The 20,945-nt window shown below is 46.4% G+C and overlaps 1 protein-coding gene and 1 long non-coding RNA gene across 4 annotated transcripts in view; one reads left to right on the top strand and one right to left on the bottom strand.

Annotated features, from left to right (window-relative positions):
- Positions 1–2,083: 2,083 nt before the first annotated feature.
- Positions 2,084–20,580, bottom strand: LOC310762647. Of its 3 annotated transcripts, XR_014548101.1 has the most exons (5): positions 20,388–20,580; positions 17,916–18,093; positions 14,862–14,951; positions 12,170–12,402; positions 2,084–2,415 (listed from the first exon to the last, which is right to left on the bottom strand). It is a non-coding gene; the product is annotated as an uncharacterized lncRNA (long non-coding RNA). The 3 variants fall into 3 exon arrangements; XR_014548102.1 differs by lacking the exon at positions 20,388–20,580 and having other exon boundaries at positions 17,916–18,655; XR_014548103.1 differs by lacking the exons at positions 12,170–12,402; positions 20,388–20,580 and having other exon boundaries at positions 17,916–18,655.
- The window catches only part of RASA2 (RAS p21 protein activator 2), a 46,248-nt gene continuing 45,247 nt past the window's right edge, over positions 19,945–20,945 (top strand). The window contains exon 1 of the mRNA XM_083613750.1: positions 19,945–20,208. Coding sequence (XP_083469876.1) covers positions 20,145–20,208 — 64 coding nt within the window. The 5' untranslated portion in view covers positions 19,945–20,144. The remainder of the gene's footprint in view (positions 20,209–20,945) is intronic.

Below are 20,945 nucleotides of genomic sequence, written 5' to 3'. Positions count from 1 at the left end.
TGAGGTATTTCAAATAAGTAAATTATGACATTTTCTCAAATGACATGTATGCGAATGATTCTAAACCAAAGCCAATAATGTGTAATATTTATACATAGTGATAATTTTCTAATTTTCTATAATTGTGCAATTAATATGGGAAATAATAGCTTCTGTTATGTTTGAGGGCTTTGTATATTTTGATAAAACACAATAACTTTGTAATTCTGTATGTTCTCTACAATTTATAGAAAAGCAGTTTTAAGATGGCAGCGTTGTGTTTATAATTACTGGAATTATGTAAAAATAATGAGTAAAGTATTACTGACAAACTAGAATTAAAACAAGGTAGGAATGATGTTACATATTGTTAAGGACAGTGGTTTGCTACATAATGGTCTCTGTATTTTTGTTTAAAAAACTATTAAAATCTGGTGTTCAGAACTATGAAAAGAATCCAGTTTATTTTTTGCAAGATTGATGCTGATGATAATAGGTTTCTTTCATTAAAATAACCGGTATTTCTTGTGTGTGTGTCTTCTCCCCCCCCCCCCCCCATAATTATTTTAACCTTATTTGCATAACATACTTAGCCAGTTATCCTCAAACTGGTCAATCTGAAGGAACTGGAATCAAGCTAGTGATTTATTATGGAGAAAGTGATTTGAAAGTGCCTTATCCCTTATTAATTTGTATATGCTAATTTAATATGAAAACTTCACACACCTTTTGGTGTGATAAAACCATCTTTTAATTCCAAATATTTGGGGGAAAAAATTAATGCTAACCAAATAGTGACTACTGAATATGCATAAGAAGACTCATTTAATCATTTGCATGGCTGTGTAAGGACAGTGCTACTGTATCTGAGGCAGAGCGTCAGAGTGAGTGTAGGATGTCTGGTGAAAACTTGATAAATATGGGTGGGTGGAACATAAGGTGGTTTTAATGGGAAATGTTTAGAGTAGGTTTAGGGTTTGGAGTGCGGATAGCCAGGTAGACAGCCAAATCCAGCCTCCAGGAACATTCTGTCTGGTCTCCTCCAGCATAGCTTCTGATCCCACTGAATTCCAAATACATATTAGTCATTTCCCCCAAAGTGCAGATCTTGGCAAAGGGGTCTTTAAATTCCTCTCCAGTAGTGTGAACAGCAAAGGGGTGCTGGAAACTGTAGCTCTGTGATAAATAAACTCTTGTTCCCAGGATTCTTTGGGGGAAGCAATGACTGCTTAAAGCAGGCATAGGCAAACTACAATTCCCATCATCCCTGACGACTGGTCCTGTTAGCCAGGGATGATGGGAGTTGTCCCAAAACATATTGAGGGCCAAGTTTGCCTATGCCTGGCTTAAAGTGAAATAAAAGTGTTTTTAATATATGGTGTGGAGCTCACCTTTGGCAGAGCCCTCTGATTATTACATCAGCCAGTCACACACAGAACAAGATCAATGTCAGCAGCTGAGGTACATCAAGAAGGGTTATGAGAAAGCTTTTGTGGCTGCTCATACTGAGGGAAAGGAAGTTAAAAACACACACATTTCCTGTGCCTCTACCCCTGTGCTAGAGCCAGTATATCTCAGCTGAAATGTGTCACTGTTAAAAATTAGGGGTTTAGATTAACCCCTACTAATTGGGTTTAAGAGAGTCACACCTACATCCATCCAACCCTGCTACAATAATGGGTATGAACCTTACCTTGGAAGACACTACCAGGTTTTGCATGGGAGCATCACACATAGTAGAGGGACGTGGGTGGTGCTGTGGGTTAAACCACAGAGCCTAGGACTTGCTAATCAGAAGGTTGGCAGTTCGAATCCCCACGACGGGGTGAGCTCCTGTTGCTCGGTCCCTGCTCCTGCCAACCTAGCAGTTCGAAAGCATGTCAAAGTGCAATTAGATAAATAGGTACTGCTCCGGCAGGAAGGTAAACGGCATTTCCATGTGCTGCTCTGGTTCGCCAGAAGCGGCTTAGTCATGCTGGCCACATGACCTGGAAGCTGTACGCCGGCTCCCTTGGCCAGTAAAGTGCAATGAGTGCCGCAACCCCAGAGTCGGTCAAGACTGGACCTAATGGTCAGGGGTCCCTTTACCTTTACCTTTATCACACATAGTGGGCATAATGTTTGAAATCTAATGTCTATTAGTCTCTGTACTAGGCAGTTGGCATCAAAATGGAGACATTGAGAGTGGCATCACTTTCCTGCCATATAAATAGAGACCAACGGTGAACTCCTGGGACCCCTAAACATGGCTGATTGCTGACCTGGGGGCCAGCAGCATTGCCCATCAAATGCTCTCATCACAAATGCCAGAAATAAGGTTACAGCCAAGGCTTGCCTTACTGAACAAATAAACGAATGAGAGATGAGGAATCTGTGGTCCTCCAGATGTTGAACTCCAACTTCCATCTACTCCAGCCATCTGGGGGTTCCCAATTCCTGGAATAAAGAAAGGGTATGAAGACTTAGTTAAAAAGTCCGGCTGTTCAGCTGTCCCTCAACCCCCCCAAGACCTCAGGGGAAGGAATGACTCCAGAGACTTCTCAGTCGAAGAAAAGAGATTTATTCAGTAGCTCTGCATGCAGGGGCAACCAGCAGATAAGTTCTGCAAAGATGGCTGCGCCACATAGTATCAAAACAGTGATATTTATACCTTTCACTCCCCCCCCCAACTACGTACCCCTCCCCAGTCCCCCTCCCCAGCCCTGTGCAACGCGTGATCAGCTCATGTGCTATACATTCATTGGTACCTGTGTGCACGTGATTATTACGTATGTGGTGCTGCTAAATGCTTGGTACCTGTTACTCTGCCTGGTACCTTATCTTGTTTTTTCCTCTTACCCTCTGAACATTCCTTTCCTTATTTAGTCATGTTTTCAGTTGGTTAGCTAATGCAGCCCCCCTTAGCTATATGCGGCTGCCTGTTCTGTTCTATATGTGGCCCGTTCAAGAATTTAAAATCTGTTCCTCACACTCCCTCCTCTTTTTGTGGATCGCTATTGAGCGCATCCACCGATAGCTCATGGTAGCCACGCATGACAGCTACAACCTTCGGGCCTAGCAATTGAGATGTTACACGGCGTATCATGTTTTGCAAGCATTGCATTAAGCAGGGTATACAGAAGCAAAGTAGCAACAAAATTAGCAACGAAATTAAAAGAGGGCCAGCCACCAGGACCAAAAGGTGTCGAAGCCAGCTGCCGTCCGGCAGCCAGGAATACAACCAACTCCATAGATCTGCTCCAGTGTCCATTTTCATGTGGTGAGTCAAATTTTGCAAGTGGGATACCTGCTGCTCTATCGCCTTGGAATTATCAGTCAAATTGAAACAGCACATCCCCTCCATCTGCTCACAGCCATAATGATGGAGCATAAGTAAATAATCGATGGCTGCACGGTTCTGTAGGAGCCCATGTCTTAATTCACTTTGCTCCTTAGTCAACAGGTGAAGGGCCTGCGACGTAGAATTGAGAGCTTTTGCAGCAGAGCAAGCTAACCCATTTATATTTCTGCTATTTCGGGTTGCCAATCCAGGGACTCCTACAAGGGAAACTGCTAAAGAAACATATTCAGCTTTGCTGGGAAGAGCAACAGAATCATCACAGTCATTGGTTAATTCCACAGAGCGCCTAGTCCTTGGTGTATGGTTAAAGAAGTGGTGCTTCTCTGGTAAAATCATTGAGAGACGGCTCAGACAACATGGTGTTCCATGGCTTATGTTTGCCGGAATGTAATTAAATGTGTACCCGGGGCAGGACCAAAACCACCCTCCTGGCAATTCAGTGTATTTGTACACGTAGGAAATATTCACATACTTAGAGCAGTTAAAGTTGTCTCGGCCGAGCCTTATGCAGTTAGATTTTGTACAATTCACCATCCTGGCACAGGTAGTATTAAAAGAAGCCACGTAAGGGGTCAGCAGGTCAATAGCCAAAGGCGGACGGCGTTGATACTGCCTACCCCAATTGTGGTATCCGGGATATCCGAGACCCTGGAGGGAGTCATTTTGGGGCAGGGATGAATAGAACCATGTATCATTATTAATGTCACCAGGATCATGGCATACAGGGATCAAGCAAGACCCCAAAAGTTCGCCTATGGAAACCTGCTGTGTTAGGCAAAAAGATGACACGTTAAGGGTTTGTGCAAAGGATTCCCATACATTAGTTGGAGGGGATGCTGGGGTAGGTTTCCCACACCCTAGGCCAACTAAGGCCAAGAGTGCTAGAAGAAAGGGGAGGGAAGTGGGCTTCTTCCGTCCCCAGAAGCGATGGCGCTCATGCCAGCAAAAATAGAATAGCATCCAAAGAATGAGGGTAACTACTAAGGCACCCACCCACCAGGGCCAACTATCCCAGAAACTGAACATCATTTAAAATTAGGGGAGTAGTCCCAAACTATAGCAGTATTTGTCTCGGGTACGTTGGGAGCGCTGCCAGCGGGCGCTCCTCCTATCCACTGCTTCAGCCGTGCGAAGAGATACCAGCCTCCGGAGTGGTATCAGCAGAGCGGTTGTCAGGTGCCTTCCTGGAGATGGTCAGCCTCAGGGGATCGTCAGGATTCGGGGTAGCTGTCCAGTTTGACACGACCTTCTTAACACGAGTGTGGTGGACCCATGGAGTGATGCCAGCGACTTTAACAGCAGTGGGTGTGGATATCAATACAGTATGTGGGCCTCTCCAACACGGTTGCAGGGGTGTCTGGGCCCAGTCCTTGATCCACACTTCGTCACCTGGCTCAAATTGATGCAGAGACTCGATTAAAACACAGGGCGTGCGAGCCTGGGTCCACCTGTTGAGAGAGAGGAAAACTCGGGAGAGTGATTGCACATAATTGTCTAACTGGACATCTCTGCTCGCGTATGGTGTTATCATCCTAACGTAAGGGACCGGTCTCCCAAACATTACCTCAAAAGGGGACAAATGGGTGCGCTTCAGGGGTAGACTCCGTACTCGGAGTAGGGCCAATGGCAACATAGACACCCAATTTGAACCCGTCTCCTGAGTGAGCTTTGCTAATTGGTTTTTCAATGTCCTATTCATTCTTTCAACCTTCCCAGAACTTTGGGGCCTGTAAGCTGTGTGTAATTTCCAACCAATATGTAAGGCTTTTGCCAGTTCTTGCAATACTGAATGTACAAATGCTGGCCCATTATCTGAGCCAATTGTTCTAGGTAGCCCGTAACGGGGTATGATTTCTTTCAGGAGGCACCGAGTCACTTCGGTAGATCGCTCAGTCTTAGTTGGCCATGCCTCCACCCACCCTGTGTAGGTACACACTGCCACTAGCAAGTAGCGGTAAAATCCGCAACGGGGCAGCTCAGTGAAGTCCACTACAAGGTCCTCCATAGGGGCACTCCCTGCGTGTTGGGTGCCCGGGGGCACCAAGGGCCCAGTCCTAGGGTTGTTTGCCTGACACAAAGTGCATCCTCTTGACACTTGTGCCGCTAGTTGGTATAAGTTAGCCATATAAAAGCATTTTCCCAGCTGCTGGGCGATGGCATCTGGTCCTGTGTGTGTGGACTCGTGATATCGCTGAATGATCTGGCGAGATAGAGAGGCTGGAATCCATATTCGATCATCAGGGGTAAGGTACCATCCTTCAGAAAGCCTGAATTCCTCGGCTGATGCAGTAGCTTCCTCACGTGCAGAGTACCTTGGTTTCGATGAGTTGTCCAGAATCTTCTCTGGCACTAGAGCGCCAATAAAAGGTGCTGGAAATGGGGTCCGGGCTGCTTCCTTTGCTATCCGGTCAGCCAAACGGTTTCCTCTAGCTTCTTCACCCGGTCCAGTCTTGTGCCCATAACAATGTACTACTGCCACTGCTTCTGGCTCCCAAACGGCATCCAAAAGGTCCAAGAGTGCCTGGGGATGGGCTACCTGGTTTCCCTTGGAAGTGAGTAGACCTCGCTCTTTCCATAGTGCTCCATGGGCATGCAGAGTCAGGAAGGCGTATTTGGAGTCCGTATATATATTAATCTGCTGTCCTTTTGCCAGGCACAAAGCTCTAGTGAGTGCCGTGATCTCTGCAAGCTGCGCTGAAGTACCGGGCGGAAGGGGCTTCGCCTCAATAACCTGGTCTTCCAAGGCTACCACTGCATACCCTGCTTTCCGCTGGCCATTTTCCACAAAGCTACTTCCATCCACAAACCAGGTGGGCCAATGTGGGTTAGCCTCATCCTTCAAGTCAGGTCTGCTGGAATACACTTCGTCCATAACTTCTACACAATCGTGGGTCGGCTCCTCATCTTCTCCAACCGGTAATAAGGTCGCTGGGTTGAGGGCTGCTGTAACCTGAAACTTCAAGCGTGGGTGCAGTAGCAACACCTGGCACTTCCTCATCTTCGCTTGAGACAGAAAATAAGTGCCTTTCATATCAAGCAGGGCCGGAACCGCATGTGGCGTCACACAAGTAGTCTCTTGTCCAAAGGTAAACTTGTCTGCTTTTTCCAGCAGGGTAGCCACAGCCACTACTGCCCTCATGCAAGGGGGCAAGCCCTGTTCCGTCGGGGTCAATTGTTCTGATAAATAAGCAACAGGCTGCTGCCAACTTCCCAGTCTTTGGCACAACACTCCCTTGGCCACCCCCCGATCCTCATCTGTATACAAGGTAAACGGCTTTTCTGGGTTGGGGATGCCAAGTGCTGGGGCTTGTTGTAATGCAGCTTTAAGATCCTGGAAGGCTTGTTGTTGCTCAGGTCCCCACACAAATAGATCTTTCTCTGTTCCTCTCGTGGATTCATGCAGGGGGCGCGCTATACCACTATAATTGGGAATCCATATTCTACAAAACCCTGCAGATCCCAGGAATCCGCGAAGTTCCCGGCGGTTCTTAGGTTCAGGTATTTGGATTATGGCCTGCTTCCTTTCATCCCTTAGCTTACGCTGCTGGTGAGATATGTCAAACCCCAAATACCTGACCGTAGGCTGACAAATTTGGGCCTTTTTCTTTGAGACACGGTATCCAGCTTCTGCCAAGTGATTTAACAGCTCTATAGTTGCCCTGAGACACGTGTCCTTATCAGGAGAAATCAATAAAAGGTCATCTACATATTGAAGAAGAGCCCTAGTGGGGTCAGTAGGGAAGCTTGCCAAATCAGATGCCAAAGCTACCCCAAAAAGTGTAGGTGAGTTCTTAAAACCTTGGGGAAGTCTGGTCCAGGTATATTGTACTTTAGTGCCAGTTCCCGGGTCAGTCCACTGAAAGGCAAACAAGGGTTGGCTCTCTTCCGCTAGGCGGCAGCAAAAGAACGCATCCTTCAAGTCCAGTACAGTAAAATACTGTGCAGTGGGTGGTATAAGGCTGAGCAAAGTATATGGGTTTGGCACATTCGGGTGGAGGGTCTCCACGGCCTGGTTTACCATTCTAAGGTCTTGAACCGGTCTAAACCCTCCCCCTTCCTTTTTTACTGGCAGTAGGGGCGTATTCCACTGGGATTGGCAAGGTTTTAAAATTCCATGTTTCAACAATCGTTCCAAATGAACCCACACTCCTTCTGCTGCCGCTCGTGGGATGGGGTACTGGTTTACTGCCACAGGGTTGGCAAAGGGCTTGGTCTTTACGATAATGGGTGGGATGTTTTTGGCCATGCCTGGTGGGTTGTCCTCAGCCCATACACGGGGGTCTGCTTCCCGTAAAATCACCTCAGGGATCTGCCCCTCCTCTTTTTGTACCACCATCAGCCTCCAATGCTCCCTTAGGGGTACTTCTAAAGACAATTCACCCTTTACACCCGTGTTCATAGTTACTTCCCCACTTGGGGTAAAGGTGATCTGTGCTTGTAATTTAGCTAACATGTCCCGGCCCAATAATGGAATGGGGCATTCAGGGATATAAAGGAACTTGTGCAGGACTGTATGTCCTCCCAGCTTGCAGCAGACAGGTTGCAGGAATGGTGCCTTTTGTGGTTCGCCCGTGGCCCCTACAATGGTGATTGCTTGTTGGGTTGGTTTGGATATAGCTGTAGGTAAAACCGAATGGGCAGCTCCTGTGTCCACCAAGAAAGAAAAGGTCCGGTTCCCTGTTTTCATTTTGACCGTGGGCTCATGGGAACCTAAGTCAGTTGGGCCCGGTCTGTCCTAATACTGGTCCTCTTGGAGACTCATGGCTCCAGCAGGTCCTCCTGGAGTGGGGGGGTACCAGGGCGGTCCCTGTCCACGACCTCTTCCCCTTCCCGGCACCCAAGATTCAGCTGCTGGATTCATTAGGTTTCCTCTTCCTTGGCCCCTCCCTTTGGAATTTGCTTGGGGGCATTCTCTCTTCCAATGCCCATCCTGCATGCAAATAGCGCACTGGTTTCTGCCGAGTCGGGCGCGCCCTCCTCCCCGGGCGCCTCCCCCTGTGGCCCCTGCCTGAAGTGCCATCAATTTCTTAGCTTGGTATTTTTCCTTTTTCTTCTGGGCCTCCTCATCTCTCTGGTTATAGGTAGTCTGCGCTATTTCCAACATCCATTCTAGGGTGTTCCCCATGAACCCCTCGTGTTTTTGAACTTTTTTTCTAATATCGTGTGCCGCCTGGCCCACAAAGGCTGCTTTTATGATGGGAGCATTTGCTCCTTCATCTGGGTCTAGGGGGGTGTATTGCCTGTACGCCTCCTTTAGTCGTTCCAAAAAGGCTCCCGGGGGTTCCTCAGGTTTCTGAACCACCTCCCTGACCTTCATTAAGTTAATGGGTTTTCGGGAGGCCCTCCTCATCCCAATCAGAACATACTGACGGTAAGTATTCAGGGTGTTTTGACCATTTGTTTCCTGGTAGTCCCAATTAGGGGTTTGAAGGGGGTAGGCAAGATCTTCATTTACATTTTGGGCCCGCAAATGTGCCCTGGCTTCTGTATGAACTCTTCGGACCTCCTCTGTAGTCAGCAAAGAGTTTAAGAGGTACTGCACATCATCATAAGTGGGGTTATACGTTTGAAAAATCCCCTCAAACAACTTTATAATTTTTGCTGGGTTTTCCTCAAAAGAGGGATTCTGGTTGCGCCAGTTGCACACATCAGAACTAGTAAAAGGGACATGCTGGACGGTATATGTCCGAGGTGGTATCGCCCCATCTTGCCCCGGGGGTCCTGGTGGGTCATAAACTCGGCGCAAAGGGGCTATTGTGCTTGCTTTTTCCTTTTGTTTCTGTGTTGCCTCATGCAGCTTCGCTCTATCCCATGCTTCTAACCAACACCTTTGCAATTTCTTTGTCTGTTTTGGCGTATACATTGCCGCGTCCAGCAAATGTGGGGATACATCCACCTCGCTTTTCCACGGCTCAACATCTCTCTTTACCTTCAGTTCATCTTGCTCTGACCACCTCTTCCCTGCCTTATTCCGTTTTTTAAGTCTTTCCCTAAAATGAACCTCGTCTTCCTCACTATCCTTCTCATCATCTGAGGTGTCTTGCTTTGCAGGGGTCCCTCCTGCCCCTCCTCCCGCCCCTGCCTCCTCTGGTAGTTGCGGATCCGGCAGCGGCGCACCTGGTGGTGGTGGCGCCGTTGGCGGGGCATACGGGGGAGGGGGCTTCAAGATCCCTCCTTCTTCCTCTTCTGGCTCTGGGAGGACTGGGGGTACAGGCTTTTCTTTTACTGCACAGACCCGAGCCTCTTGGGCACCACGCCCCAAGGACGTTCGGCAATTCTGTAGCCAAGGTGGATTATTCTCTGTGTTCCTTTTCCAAGTGGAAATATATGGGATTTGGTCTGGGTGGATGCTCACTATATTTCGCCACAAAGGATTTATTAACTGCAAATCGAAGGTTCCCTCCGAGGGCCACCTAGTCCCTTGGGCGGGCCAATCCACTTCGCACAAAGTTCGTAGGCGTTCTTTTCTTAGCTTAAAACCCCAATCATCGTCCTTCGTGGCCGCTTTCCAGTTATCCAGAAAGCATTGCAGGGGGGTGCATTTACTGCCTCCTGACCCCATCTCCTAATAGGATACTCCGCTCCTGCACAGGGTTTTTACAAGCACTCACAATTTCGCTACAGGCTGTGGCTTGGTCGAGCTCGCGCTGCCAAGAACCTCACAGCCCTACACACGCTTAGCCAAGGGGACGCTAAGCCCCGGCCACTCACACATTCATCCTTTCACTGGAGTATCCTTCACTCCTAATACCCCACCACCCAAAACCTTTCCCCCTTGTACCACCCTTTTACCTTTTACTGGCGGCACTTTACTGCCACGGCCAGTCGAGGCTGATCAGGCCTCACGCCCTGCCTTTTCCTTCCCCAGGGCTTACCTGTTCCGCTGCGGACTGTCACCCCTCCGGCCGGCCTCTCTCTTTTCTTCCTCGACCAGGTGTCTCCACGCAGGGACGGTGCAGCGATCTCCCCCTACGAACTGGCAGGGTGCGCGCTGGAGGTTGCAGACGCCGCGCCTGGCTGTTCACCGGTCGAGCCTGGCCCCTGGTCTCATGCGAGGGGCGGGGACATATCCCGGACAGGAGCCCCCAAAATGAAGACTTAGTTAAAAAGTCCGGCTGTTCAGCTGTCCCTCAACCCCCCCAAGACCTCAGGGGAAGGAATGACTCCAGAGACTTCTCAGTCGAAGAAAAGAGATTTATTCAGTAGCTCTGCATGCAGGGGCAACCAGCAGATAAGTTCTGCAAAGATGGCTGCGCCACATAGTATCAAAACAGTGATATTTATACCTTTCACTTCCCCCCCCCAACTACGTACCCCTCCCCAGTCCCCCTCCCCAGCCCTGTGCAACACGTGATCAGCTCATGTGCTATACATTCATTGGTACCTGTGTGCACGTGATTATTACGTATGTGGTGCTGCTAAATGCTTGGTACCTGTTACTCTGCCTGGTACCTTATCTTGTTTTTTCCTCTTACCCTCTGAACATTCCTTTCCTTATTTAGTCATGTTTTCAGTTGGTTAGCTAATGCAGCCCCCCTTAGCTATATGCGGCTGCCTGTTCTGTTCTATATGTGGCCCGTTCAAGAATTTAAAATCTGTTCCTCACAGGTAGATAATTAGATGGACATAGGTTAAGGGAAGATGAATTCTGTTTAAATAAACTTATCATCATCATTTTATTTGTATGCCGCCTTTCCACAGTTAAAACAATACTCAAGGCGGCTTACAATATGAAAAGATTTACATAATTGCAAATATAGCAAAATAGTCATAAAAATAAATAAAACACATTAAAAACTACATAACCAAACTGAACAATTTCCACTTAAAAATAAAGATACAAAGAGTTAATATTGGTAATATCAGTAACAACAGCAAAAACTCCCAACCAAACTTCCCCCCAAATACCCCAGTCCTTGCTAGGCAGCAGCTGCAACCGCAGCCCTTATGAGGCCTGTCAGACCCCGCCCAAGGCCAGAAAAGATGTGTACGATAAGGGCTTCAGTTCCAAATCAATCCTGCAGTGGAGGGAGTATAGATGGCTCCTGGCAAAGAGTATACCCAGTTGAGGTCTGAAAGCATGGTTTGAATAGTGCTCCAAAGAACTTAGATATTAGTTTTAGCAATTATTACCTTCAGGGGAAAGGGCTTTTGCCAGTTGCATGCACATTCACAAACCAAAACAGGCAAACATTGTTTGGCTCAGGAAAGATTGGTGGAAATGTTAAAAACAATGTTGACTTCAACAGCAGAGAACACAAAAGTATTTAAGGGTGCAGCACAGGAGTGCCAGCTTGGCCCTGTGACCATGGATGCCTGAGGCCGTGGGTGCCATGCAACGTGAATGGCCCTGACACCAAAATTTGTGGGTGCCCAACCCTTCATAGGGAATATTGTGGGTGCTGGGGCACCCAGGGCCCCAGGGAGTTGGTACCTATAGTGCAGCCCTATAGTACTCATTTCCTAAGGCAGGAGAAGGTAACTTGCAGCCTGTGTTTGACCTCACCTCACCAAAAACCCACAAAGCCATTTTGTGGCTGTGTTGGATGTGTTATTGTTTTCTAGCAGCAGGTGGTGCTATTGAGTCCCATAAGGATGCTGGTGAGAGCAGAAAGGTTCCAGCTCTCCACCATCTCCTTCAAAGCCAACTGGGGCAGGCATGGATTGAGAGAATGTGTTGTAGGCTGCACACCTGAAACTACATTGTCCTCATTCTCAGAATCAGTAATTGAAACTGACTTCACAAAATCAACGCAATGGTGCGTTAGACATCATACGCCTCTGCAGGAACTTTGGGGAAGGAGGTCTGGGGCAAAGTAAAACACTGAAAAGACACAGCATATTTCTCACCAAAATCTGAGAGTGCGTGCCAGAGGAGGCTAAAGTTGTTTAAGTCTATTTTGACCTTTGGCCACTATTTAAGCATGTAGCAGTTTTAAGAATGCTTTGCAGGGCAATCTAAGCCATATCTAATAAGACAAATAAGTTCTATGGGGTTTACTCCCAGGTAAGTGGACTAAAGTTTGCAGCTGTAGAGGTGAACATTTCCGTGATCGGGAAGCACTCATCTATCCTCCCTTCCCCTGCAAAATAAAAAAGGAGGAAAAATAATTGCCAGTTGACATTAAGAATATTTCACCAATCTTCATTTAGACCTGAGGATTAATATAGGCAGTCTATGTGTTCTAACAGCCTTAAATAATATTAGTGTACCTTAAACTAGGGGTGCGGGTGGTGCTGTCGTCTAAACCACTGAGCCTAGGGCTTGCTGATCAGAAAGTCTGTGGTTTAAATCCCCGTGACGGGGTGAGCTCCCATTGCTTGGTTCCCTGCTCCTGCCAACCTAGCAGTTCGAAAGCACACCAAAAAAAGTGCAAGTAGATAAATAGGCACTGCTCCAGCGGGAAGGTAAACGGCGTTTCTGTGCGCTGCTCTGGTTCACCAGAAGTGGCTTAGCCATGCTGGCCACATGACCTGGAAACTGTACGCCGGCTCCCTTGGCCAGTAAAGCGAGATGAGAGCCGCAACCCCAGAGTCATCCACGACTGGACCTAACGGTCAGGGGTCCCTTTACCCTTTTTACCTTAAACTAGGGATGGACAAACAAATTTATTTCTGATCTGTGTCAGTTTTTCATGTGTTCATTCATAAGTTTGTTCTACTCTGTATCTGCATCAATCTGCATATTTTAAAAACCCACACAACAATTCAATATCTTTTTTCCATAGAATATGGAAATACTGGATTTTGTACATATTTTATCCTAAACAATTTTGAATACAGATGTTGGTGTTCTTTTCTTTAGCTGAGAACTATAATGCAAAATTCAAATTAGTGCAAAAACTGCAGGAAAGCTACATATGATCTATATGGTAGTACAAAATAACCAAAGACAACTATTAAGCATCCCTACCTTAAACATATGTACATGATTTGTAAATGTGTGACAAGTCTTCCTGCGTATCTCTGCACAGGAACAATGATTTTTAAAAGAAACCGTTCCATTGAGTACAAATGTGGCAATCGGATTCCCTCTGTTCTCGTGAAAGCTATAAACTTATTTTTAAAGACATCTGACATTTTGAAGAACGGGACAGATACTGCAGAGGAGGAGCAGTACATGGTGTCATAGGATAGCAGCTGTTTCTGATCTTCTGACAGTTGGCTAATTAATAAAATACAACTAAAAATTGCTCAGTAAGAAAAATGGTTGCAGAGACCATTTAGTGGCAGTTGTACTAATGCAGTAAGATCATCTTGTGCTGAATTTAAATGGCATAAATGGATGGTCCTCAGCCTATTCACTCAAATGATGCTTCACCTTTCTACATATCACAAATTATTGCCTTTTTTCTTCTGTTACCAGAGATGGGAGCGGGCATGAGAGATTGGGGGAGAAGGAGGCAGATCTGCAGCTGCTTACTAGGGCAATGCATGCATAGTGGGGTGGCAAGAATGGTTGCAGCATGGCACAATGGCAGAGTCAATCCAAAGTTCCCACTGGTGCAACCATGAAGTTCTGGCCTTGTTGTTGCCCTATGCACTAAGCAGCAACACTGCTGCCTAGAGGGCAGCAGCATGGCACCACTTTAAAGAAAGGAAACTGAATCAGGCTGGTCGGTATAGATCACAGAGAAACTAAGGATGGATGTGAACCTGAAAGATTCAGGACCAGCTGCAAGCTGATGTTTAAGAGGGATAAATAATAAGTGAGCGATTTAACCATAGTTAAAGACCATTTTAAGTTTCATTATTTTTGATATTAAATCTATTTGTTATGTATTTATTGTGTTTATATACTACGCTTCATTATATTAGACTCCAGGGCATGGCACAACATAAAATCTATTCAATAAACATAAAATAATGATAACATCCTATGAAGCTCATAAAAAGGTGAAGGTAAAGGACCCCTGACAGTTAAGTCCATTCGCAAACGACTCTGGAGTTGCAATGCTCATCTCGCTTTACTGGCTGAGGGAGCCAACGTTTGTCTGCAGACAGTTTTTCCGGGACATGTGGCCAGCATGACTAAGCCGCTTCTGGTGCAACTGAACACCGAAACCAGAGCAGCACACAGAAACACCGTTTACCTTCCTGCCAGAGTAGTACCTATTTATCTACTTGCACTTTGACGTGCTTTCGAACTGCTAGGTTGGCAGGAGCTGGGACCGAGCAACAGGAGCTCACCCTGTCGCAGGGATTTGAACCGCCAACCTTCCGATCGGCAAGCCCTAGGTTCAGTGGTTTAGACCACAGCACCACCCACATCCCATGAAGCTCATAGGCCACACCAATCTGGAAGCTAGAACTTGATAGTTCTCTTCTTGCTTAAGAGAGACAGACACAGGAAACGTCTGCCTCCACCCAGACACAATTAATTACAGTGCCACCTAGTAACTAAATGATATAATGACACTATCCACACAGATCAAATGAGCAGATTAAAACTGATTTGCTCTTATTGGATCAGTTGAAATACCTGGGAAATTAAAGAAAATGTTTCAAAAATAAACAATAGCAATGTTGGTAACTGGCAAACCTCTTTGGGAAGGTCAGTCTGCATCAGCATTGGAATTGTTCTGAGATGTTTTACTTGTTTTAGCATTTCTGTTTTTGTCACCCTGGGCTCCTGTGGGAGGAAGGGTAGAATATAAATTTAATTATTAATATTTTAAAAAATAATTATTTAACCAAAGCAGCCTCAACCCACACAAAGCATATATATTCATATGAAAGAGATGTAGAGGTTTTGTAAAGATACAGCAAGGAATAATACAATAATTTATAAATTTAGTATGAGAGCAGCTTTGCCCAGCTCTCCCTTTCTGAATATTCACTTTGACTTTGACCTGCCAACTACCTTCCCTGGAAAGCAGTTGTGTCCCTTGTTCTATGCTGTTTTCTAAAACTTCTTAAAACTGTTTTGTTAAAACTTATTCTGCATGAACCTGATTTCCATTAAAATTATATATACTGCCTGTAACCTGATTTGTAATCAAACATTATCCAATTAAAAATTGTATATAGTCCAAATTACATAAACTACATAATGCTTGCTTAGATCAAGCTTTCCTTGCTCTATAATAATTGTGATGTTATGCAGATGTACTAAAATGACCTGCTAAGGCTGCAGTCATTGCTATACTTACCTGGAAGAAAACCTCACTAACCTCAGTGATACTCAGTTCTGGGTAGATGTGCATAAAATTGCACTGTAAATGTTGTTTCACCTATTATTATTAATCACTTTCATGAATAACAGATGACACAGTCTATTAATCCAAACCATGTTTCATCCTTTTTACATAATATGGATAACCATCTGGTTTTTCCCCTTGCAGATAGCTCCTCTGATTCAGAATTAAACTGTGATCACTGTGACTTTTCCTTCTCTTTTAGGAACCAATCCTTCATGATACTGTCATCTTGCAAAGGAAATTAGTGTCATAGAGATATTCATCTCCTAAACAATAAATAATAAGATAACTGGATGCCTAAAATAAATAATGGGCTGGAATCTGGAAGAGGCCTAAGAAACCAAAGCTCAGTTCAAACAAGATGAGAGTACTGTGGGAGGGTGATTCACCTATGGCGTTGGTGTTCAACTAATTCTGGATGGTGAAGCACTCCCTTTTAAGGATCAAGTTTATGGCTTCAGCATATTTCTAGATGCAGATCTGCGTATAGAGACTGAGCTATTGTCTACAGCATGAAGTATCTTTACCATCTTTGGAATGCTTGCCAACTTTGCACCATTCTGGAAGAAGGTGGTCTAGTCATAGTCACTCCTGCTTTGCTAACTAATTCAGACTTCACTATTGCATTGGGTGGTACAGGGGCTGTTCTTGAAAAGTGTTCAGAAACTTAATGGGCAAGACTTTTGACTGCAGCTTTATGTTGCAATTTCATGTCATCAATATTGAGAGTGTCTTTGGCTCCATTTGTTTCTATGGGCAATTCAAGGTGTTGGTTTTTACCTTTAAGGCTGAACCACCAAGCTAAAGGCTTATGAACCCACCCATTAAGATCAGAAAGTAAACTTGTCCCCACTGTCAGGTGGGTGACTAAGAAAGGGAGTTTTTCTGCTTTGTTATTCTCTCCCAAGAAAAGTTTTGCCTGATGCCATCAGATTTGTCATTTATTTTATTTTTAATTCATAAAATTCGTATGACTTATATACTGCTTGAATGTAAAGAAAAGCCTCACAGTAGTTTACAAAACCTAAACAATGGAACGACCATCCTTTCCCCCCATCTTTTAATCAACCATATGGCTTTAATGTACCTTTATGATCAGTTTATTTATTCCCTGCCACCCTTTTGCTTTACACTGTATATTGTGCTTGTTTTTAAAAACTGTAAGTCACTTTTTAAAAGCTATAATATGGGAATAGATGGAATACAGTATCAGCCTGTGAAGCACATGTGGAGAACCTTTGGCTCTCCAGATGCCGATGAACTATGAATCCTCTCAGTTCCAGCAAGCATGGACAATGGCTACAGCAAAGTCAAAAATTTAATATCTAGGCTAGGGTGGCATGCAGCCCCTGAGACCTTCGCTGGTGGCCCTTGGCAATATTTGATACCCCCACAGCCCTCACACCACCACCTTCTCAAACCTAATTCTCCAATCTCTCTTTCTCGTGGGAGCTGCTGATATTAGTCCACACAGAAAGGAAAAATGACACATGTATTAGCTCTCCGCTTTCTGATTCCCATCTCCTGTTCTTTCCTCATGTTCTTTTTGATTTTCAGATGTGATGTGACAGAGGAAATTAACCAAAATGATTTGTGATCAGCATTTCTACTTGTGTACAGCATACACAGGATCAGGCAGTAGGATCCCAGCATCACTACCAGCCCTCATGTTTTAAGTAGAGTAGAACTGCAAAGGTGTTCAAGGCTATGATAAGTGATTTATGTTAAGTGATCTTTATTTTGTACTCCTAGAGACAGATGGCTGCCACAATGGGACCAAATCCACCAAAATATGAAGTATAGAAAAGCCCTTACCTCACTAGTTTTGTAGTGTAAAATATGAAAGCTTGAGATTGCCTTTAAAGACTGAATAGAGGGAATGAATTATAGGAGTCATATAATAATACCAAAATTTGCTGATACAGCTCCAAATATGCCCCTGTTCTTCCGCTATACCCATCCCATTGAAATGGAATCTATTCTTGCTAATGTTGTATTTCTACTGTGAGGCAGCAGCATCTAACAGTTATATATCCATCTGCACTCAGTGTTCTGAAAGCTTCTGCTTATATCCTCCTACTCCTATCCTGCTAAAAATATATCTTTCAAAAACATGTGGTGTGGTGTTTTTTCTTACACCATATTAACTTGGATTCATATGCTACACTTGCAGCTCACCCAAAACAGCCATTAGATTTATTAAAGCATCTTCCTGGACGATCTTCCTATCATCTTCCTATCATAGCCGATTGCAAGCCACTAGGAAGCCGAATTAAAAATCATATTGTCGTATATATTTTGGCTGGTTTTTCGCAACTACAGCTTGACACTAGGCTTATGCAGTGTAGGCTAGACCTGGTGGAAATCATAGTGAGGCTGATTAGGCCTGCACATACTTGCCTGGGCAACTGCCTTCATGGTAGAATCTACTGACCTCTGAAGAACTGGACTTTCATTCTGGAGAGCTGGGTTTTCATTCATGGCTCTGTTTGTGCCTGGGTCAGGGTCAGGAACCTCAGGATTGAGGGCTGAAAGTGGCCCTCAGGACTCATCCCAATCCACACATCTGCATCCCTAGGTTTTGCAAACAAAAAGGGCAGAGAAGTCTTCTCTCAACCATTTGTCTGCACTGGCATCAGAATTTTTTTTCAGTAAAAACAACCAGGTCTTACCAAAGCTAAAGATTAGCAGCATGAAATCTGATGAACTGGGCTCTATTTTATGCACAAGAAACCTATGAATTTTTCATTTCTTTTCCTTGCAGAAACTAATATGACCACTCTTTGGCATATATTTTCTGTTTTGAGTTTCAGGAGCTGCCAGGAATTGGAAAACTTGCTTGGGACACAAATTATGCAGTTTACCCTCTGCTGTTTACCCTAAAAGTTATGGCTCTACTAGTCAGATTAACAGCAGACTGGAGCTCTGGAAAGCATCACACAAATGGATTTGAGGATCAAGTTTTGTAACCCAAACTGAATTGCAGTGTAACCCAAGGTAGTTAAACATCCCAAAGCAAAGCCCATTTTTGTATTTGAAGCAGGCCATCCGTCATCTCTTGATCAATTTTTGTATGTGCCATTTCGTTCAATCCTTTTTCAAACTGACTGGGAAAAAGACCTCAGTAGCAAAGATCAATATATGGGGGGAGGGGGGGACACGTTGGAAGGGAGCTATCTCATGCACTCTCTGTCTCTAATACAGTGGTACCTCGGGTTACATACGCTTCAGGTTACAGACGCCGCTAACCCATAAATAATACCTCAGGTTAAGAACTTTGCTTCACGATGAGAACAGAAATCGTGCTCCGGTGGTGCAGCAGCAGCAGGAGGCCTCATTAGATAAAGTGGTGCTTCAGGTTAAGAACAGTTTCAGGTTAAGTACGGACCTCCGGAATGAATTACTTAACCCGAGGTACCACTGTATAAGCATTTAAACCTGCATCAATAGATCAGTTTGGGTTGGGGGTTTTTTATAATTAAAACAAACCCTGGCTAGGTCTAAAAGCACCTGTCAGCCAGGTAAAATTCAACTGGCTACCTTAGGGTCTGCTTTTGATTTGTTTACTTTTTGTATGCTGAGAGGAAACCTTGAACGGTAAGCGGCTGAAGCCTGGCGACAACATTTACTGCTGTGTGACCATGAACACATCCTAGGAAGCTGGAGTTTATAGAATCTTAAGAGTTGGAAGGGACCCCAAGGGTCATCTAGATTCTAGTCCAACCCCCTGCAATGCAGGAATCACAACTAAAGCATCCATGACAGATGGCCACCCAAACTGTGTTTCAAAACTTCCAAGGAAGGAGAGTCCACCACATCTCATGGGAGTCTGTTGCACAGCTCATAAAGGTTTTTCCGAATGTTTAGGCGGAAACTCCTTTCTTGCACCTTGAAGCCGCTGGTTCGAGCCCTACCCTCCAGAGCAGGAGAAAACAAGCTTGCTCTCTCCTCCATGTGACAGCTCTTAAGATATCTGGGGATGGCTATCATATCTCTTCTCCGTCTCCTTTTTTCCAGGTTAAACATAACCAGCTCCTTCAAGCTGTTCCTCATAAGGAGGCTTACGCTTCTACGTATGGCCGGCAAACACAAAAACAAACACGAAAAGTGCACCAGGAGGGCACTCCCTCGATCTGAACTGGGTTCTTGGCCACGATTATGGGTGATGATGATTCCGACCGGCCCAGCCTTCCTCTTAGTCACGCCTAGCCGGGCGGGGCCGGCGACTGAGCAGCCAACACAACCTCCTGCCACACAGAAGGAACGCTCTCTCTCTCTTATTTTTTTTTTACCTCAGAGAGGACGAGGCGGCGACAGGGCGCCTGCGCGCGCCCCCTTCCCCGCCCCTCTTCAGCCGCGCTAACCAATGGCAAGAGCGTGGGTGGGCGTGGCTGAGCTAATCGGGTCTCTCCCCCCCCCCCCGCCTGTTGTCACCGGGAAGGGGAGGGGGGAGAAGGAACAGCTTCATCAGTCAGCGCGCGCAGTTGGGCGAGCGGTAGTAGCGCGTGCGGGAGACGTTTGGCCTCTCCCATCCCACCCACCCCCTCCACCCACCTCCACCCCAGTCCTCGGCCGCGCGCTGTGTGCAGAAGGCGCTCTGTCCTCCCCTCAGCCCGCTCCCGGCCATGGCCGCCGGCGAAGGGAGCGAAGAAGAGGTGCGAGTGCTGCAGACCCTCCGCGGGAAGATTTGTAAGTCGTCGCGGGAAGAGAGAGGGGAGGGGGGCGGTCGAAGGGAACCCCCCGTTTGTCTCTCTGTCCGTGTGGAAGGGCGGACACGGAAAAAGGCGAGATATTGGGACGGGGCGGCAAGGGGAAGGCAGAGCCGGAAGGAAGACGGCCTTTGCCTCGGGGCGGCCTCCCTGACTCACCCGCAGCCTCAGTCGTCCAGCCCCCGCTGTTGCCCGGGCTCCTTGGAGACGTTGCTGTGCCGCTTCCCTTACCTCAAGGGAGGGGAGGGCCGGCCTTCCTCCCTCCAGGCGGGGTGGGGAGGAGGAAGGTGGTCCCTGCATGGAGGTGCAGAGTCTCCTGTGGGATGCGCACACCTGTGGGCGGCCGTGATGAGGGAAAGAAAGAGAGAAGCTGAGGGTGGGTTGGGTTGGGGGGGTGGCGGAAGCGAGAGACAAAAGCATTCAGGCTGCTTCCAGAAGGGGGGCTCTGCTGGGTAGGCGGTGGGGCGTGGGCAGGGCGACGCTGTTATAGTAGCAAAAAACCCAAAAACTCAAACGGATAGAGCATCCGTGCAAAGGGGAATAGTGATAGTGTGAACTGGGCATCTTGCACTGCAGCGAGCGCAAGCCACTGTCTTCCACTCCTTGCGTTGGTTGGGCGAAACGACCTCAGCCCCCCTGGCCTCCTAAGTTACCTCACTTGACAGAGAGACACCCGCCTGCCCCGCGCACCCAATCCTGGTTTCCCGTGGGTCTCTA

The sequence above is a fragment of the Podarcis filfolensis genome, assembly GCF_964270895.1.
Source record: "Podarcis filfolensis genome assembly, chromosome: 5".
In the NCBI taxonomy this organism is placed as follows: domain Eukaryota; kingdom Metazoa; phylum Chordata; class Lepidosauria; order Squamata; family Lacertidae; genus Podarcis; species Podarcis filfolensis.
Note: the sequence above shows the minus strand (reverse complement) of the source record. Positions and strands in the feature narration are given on the sequence as shown.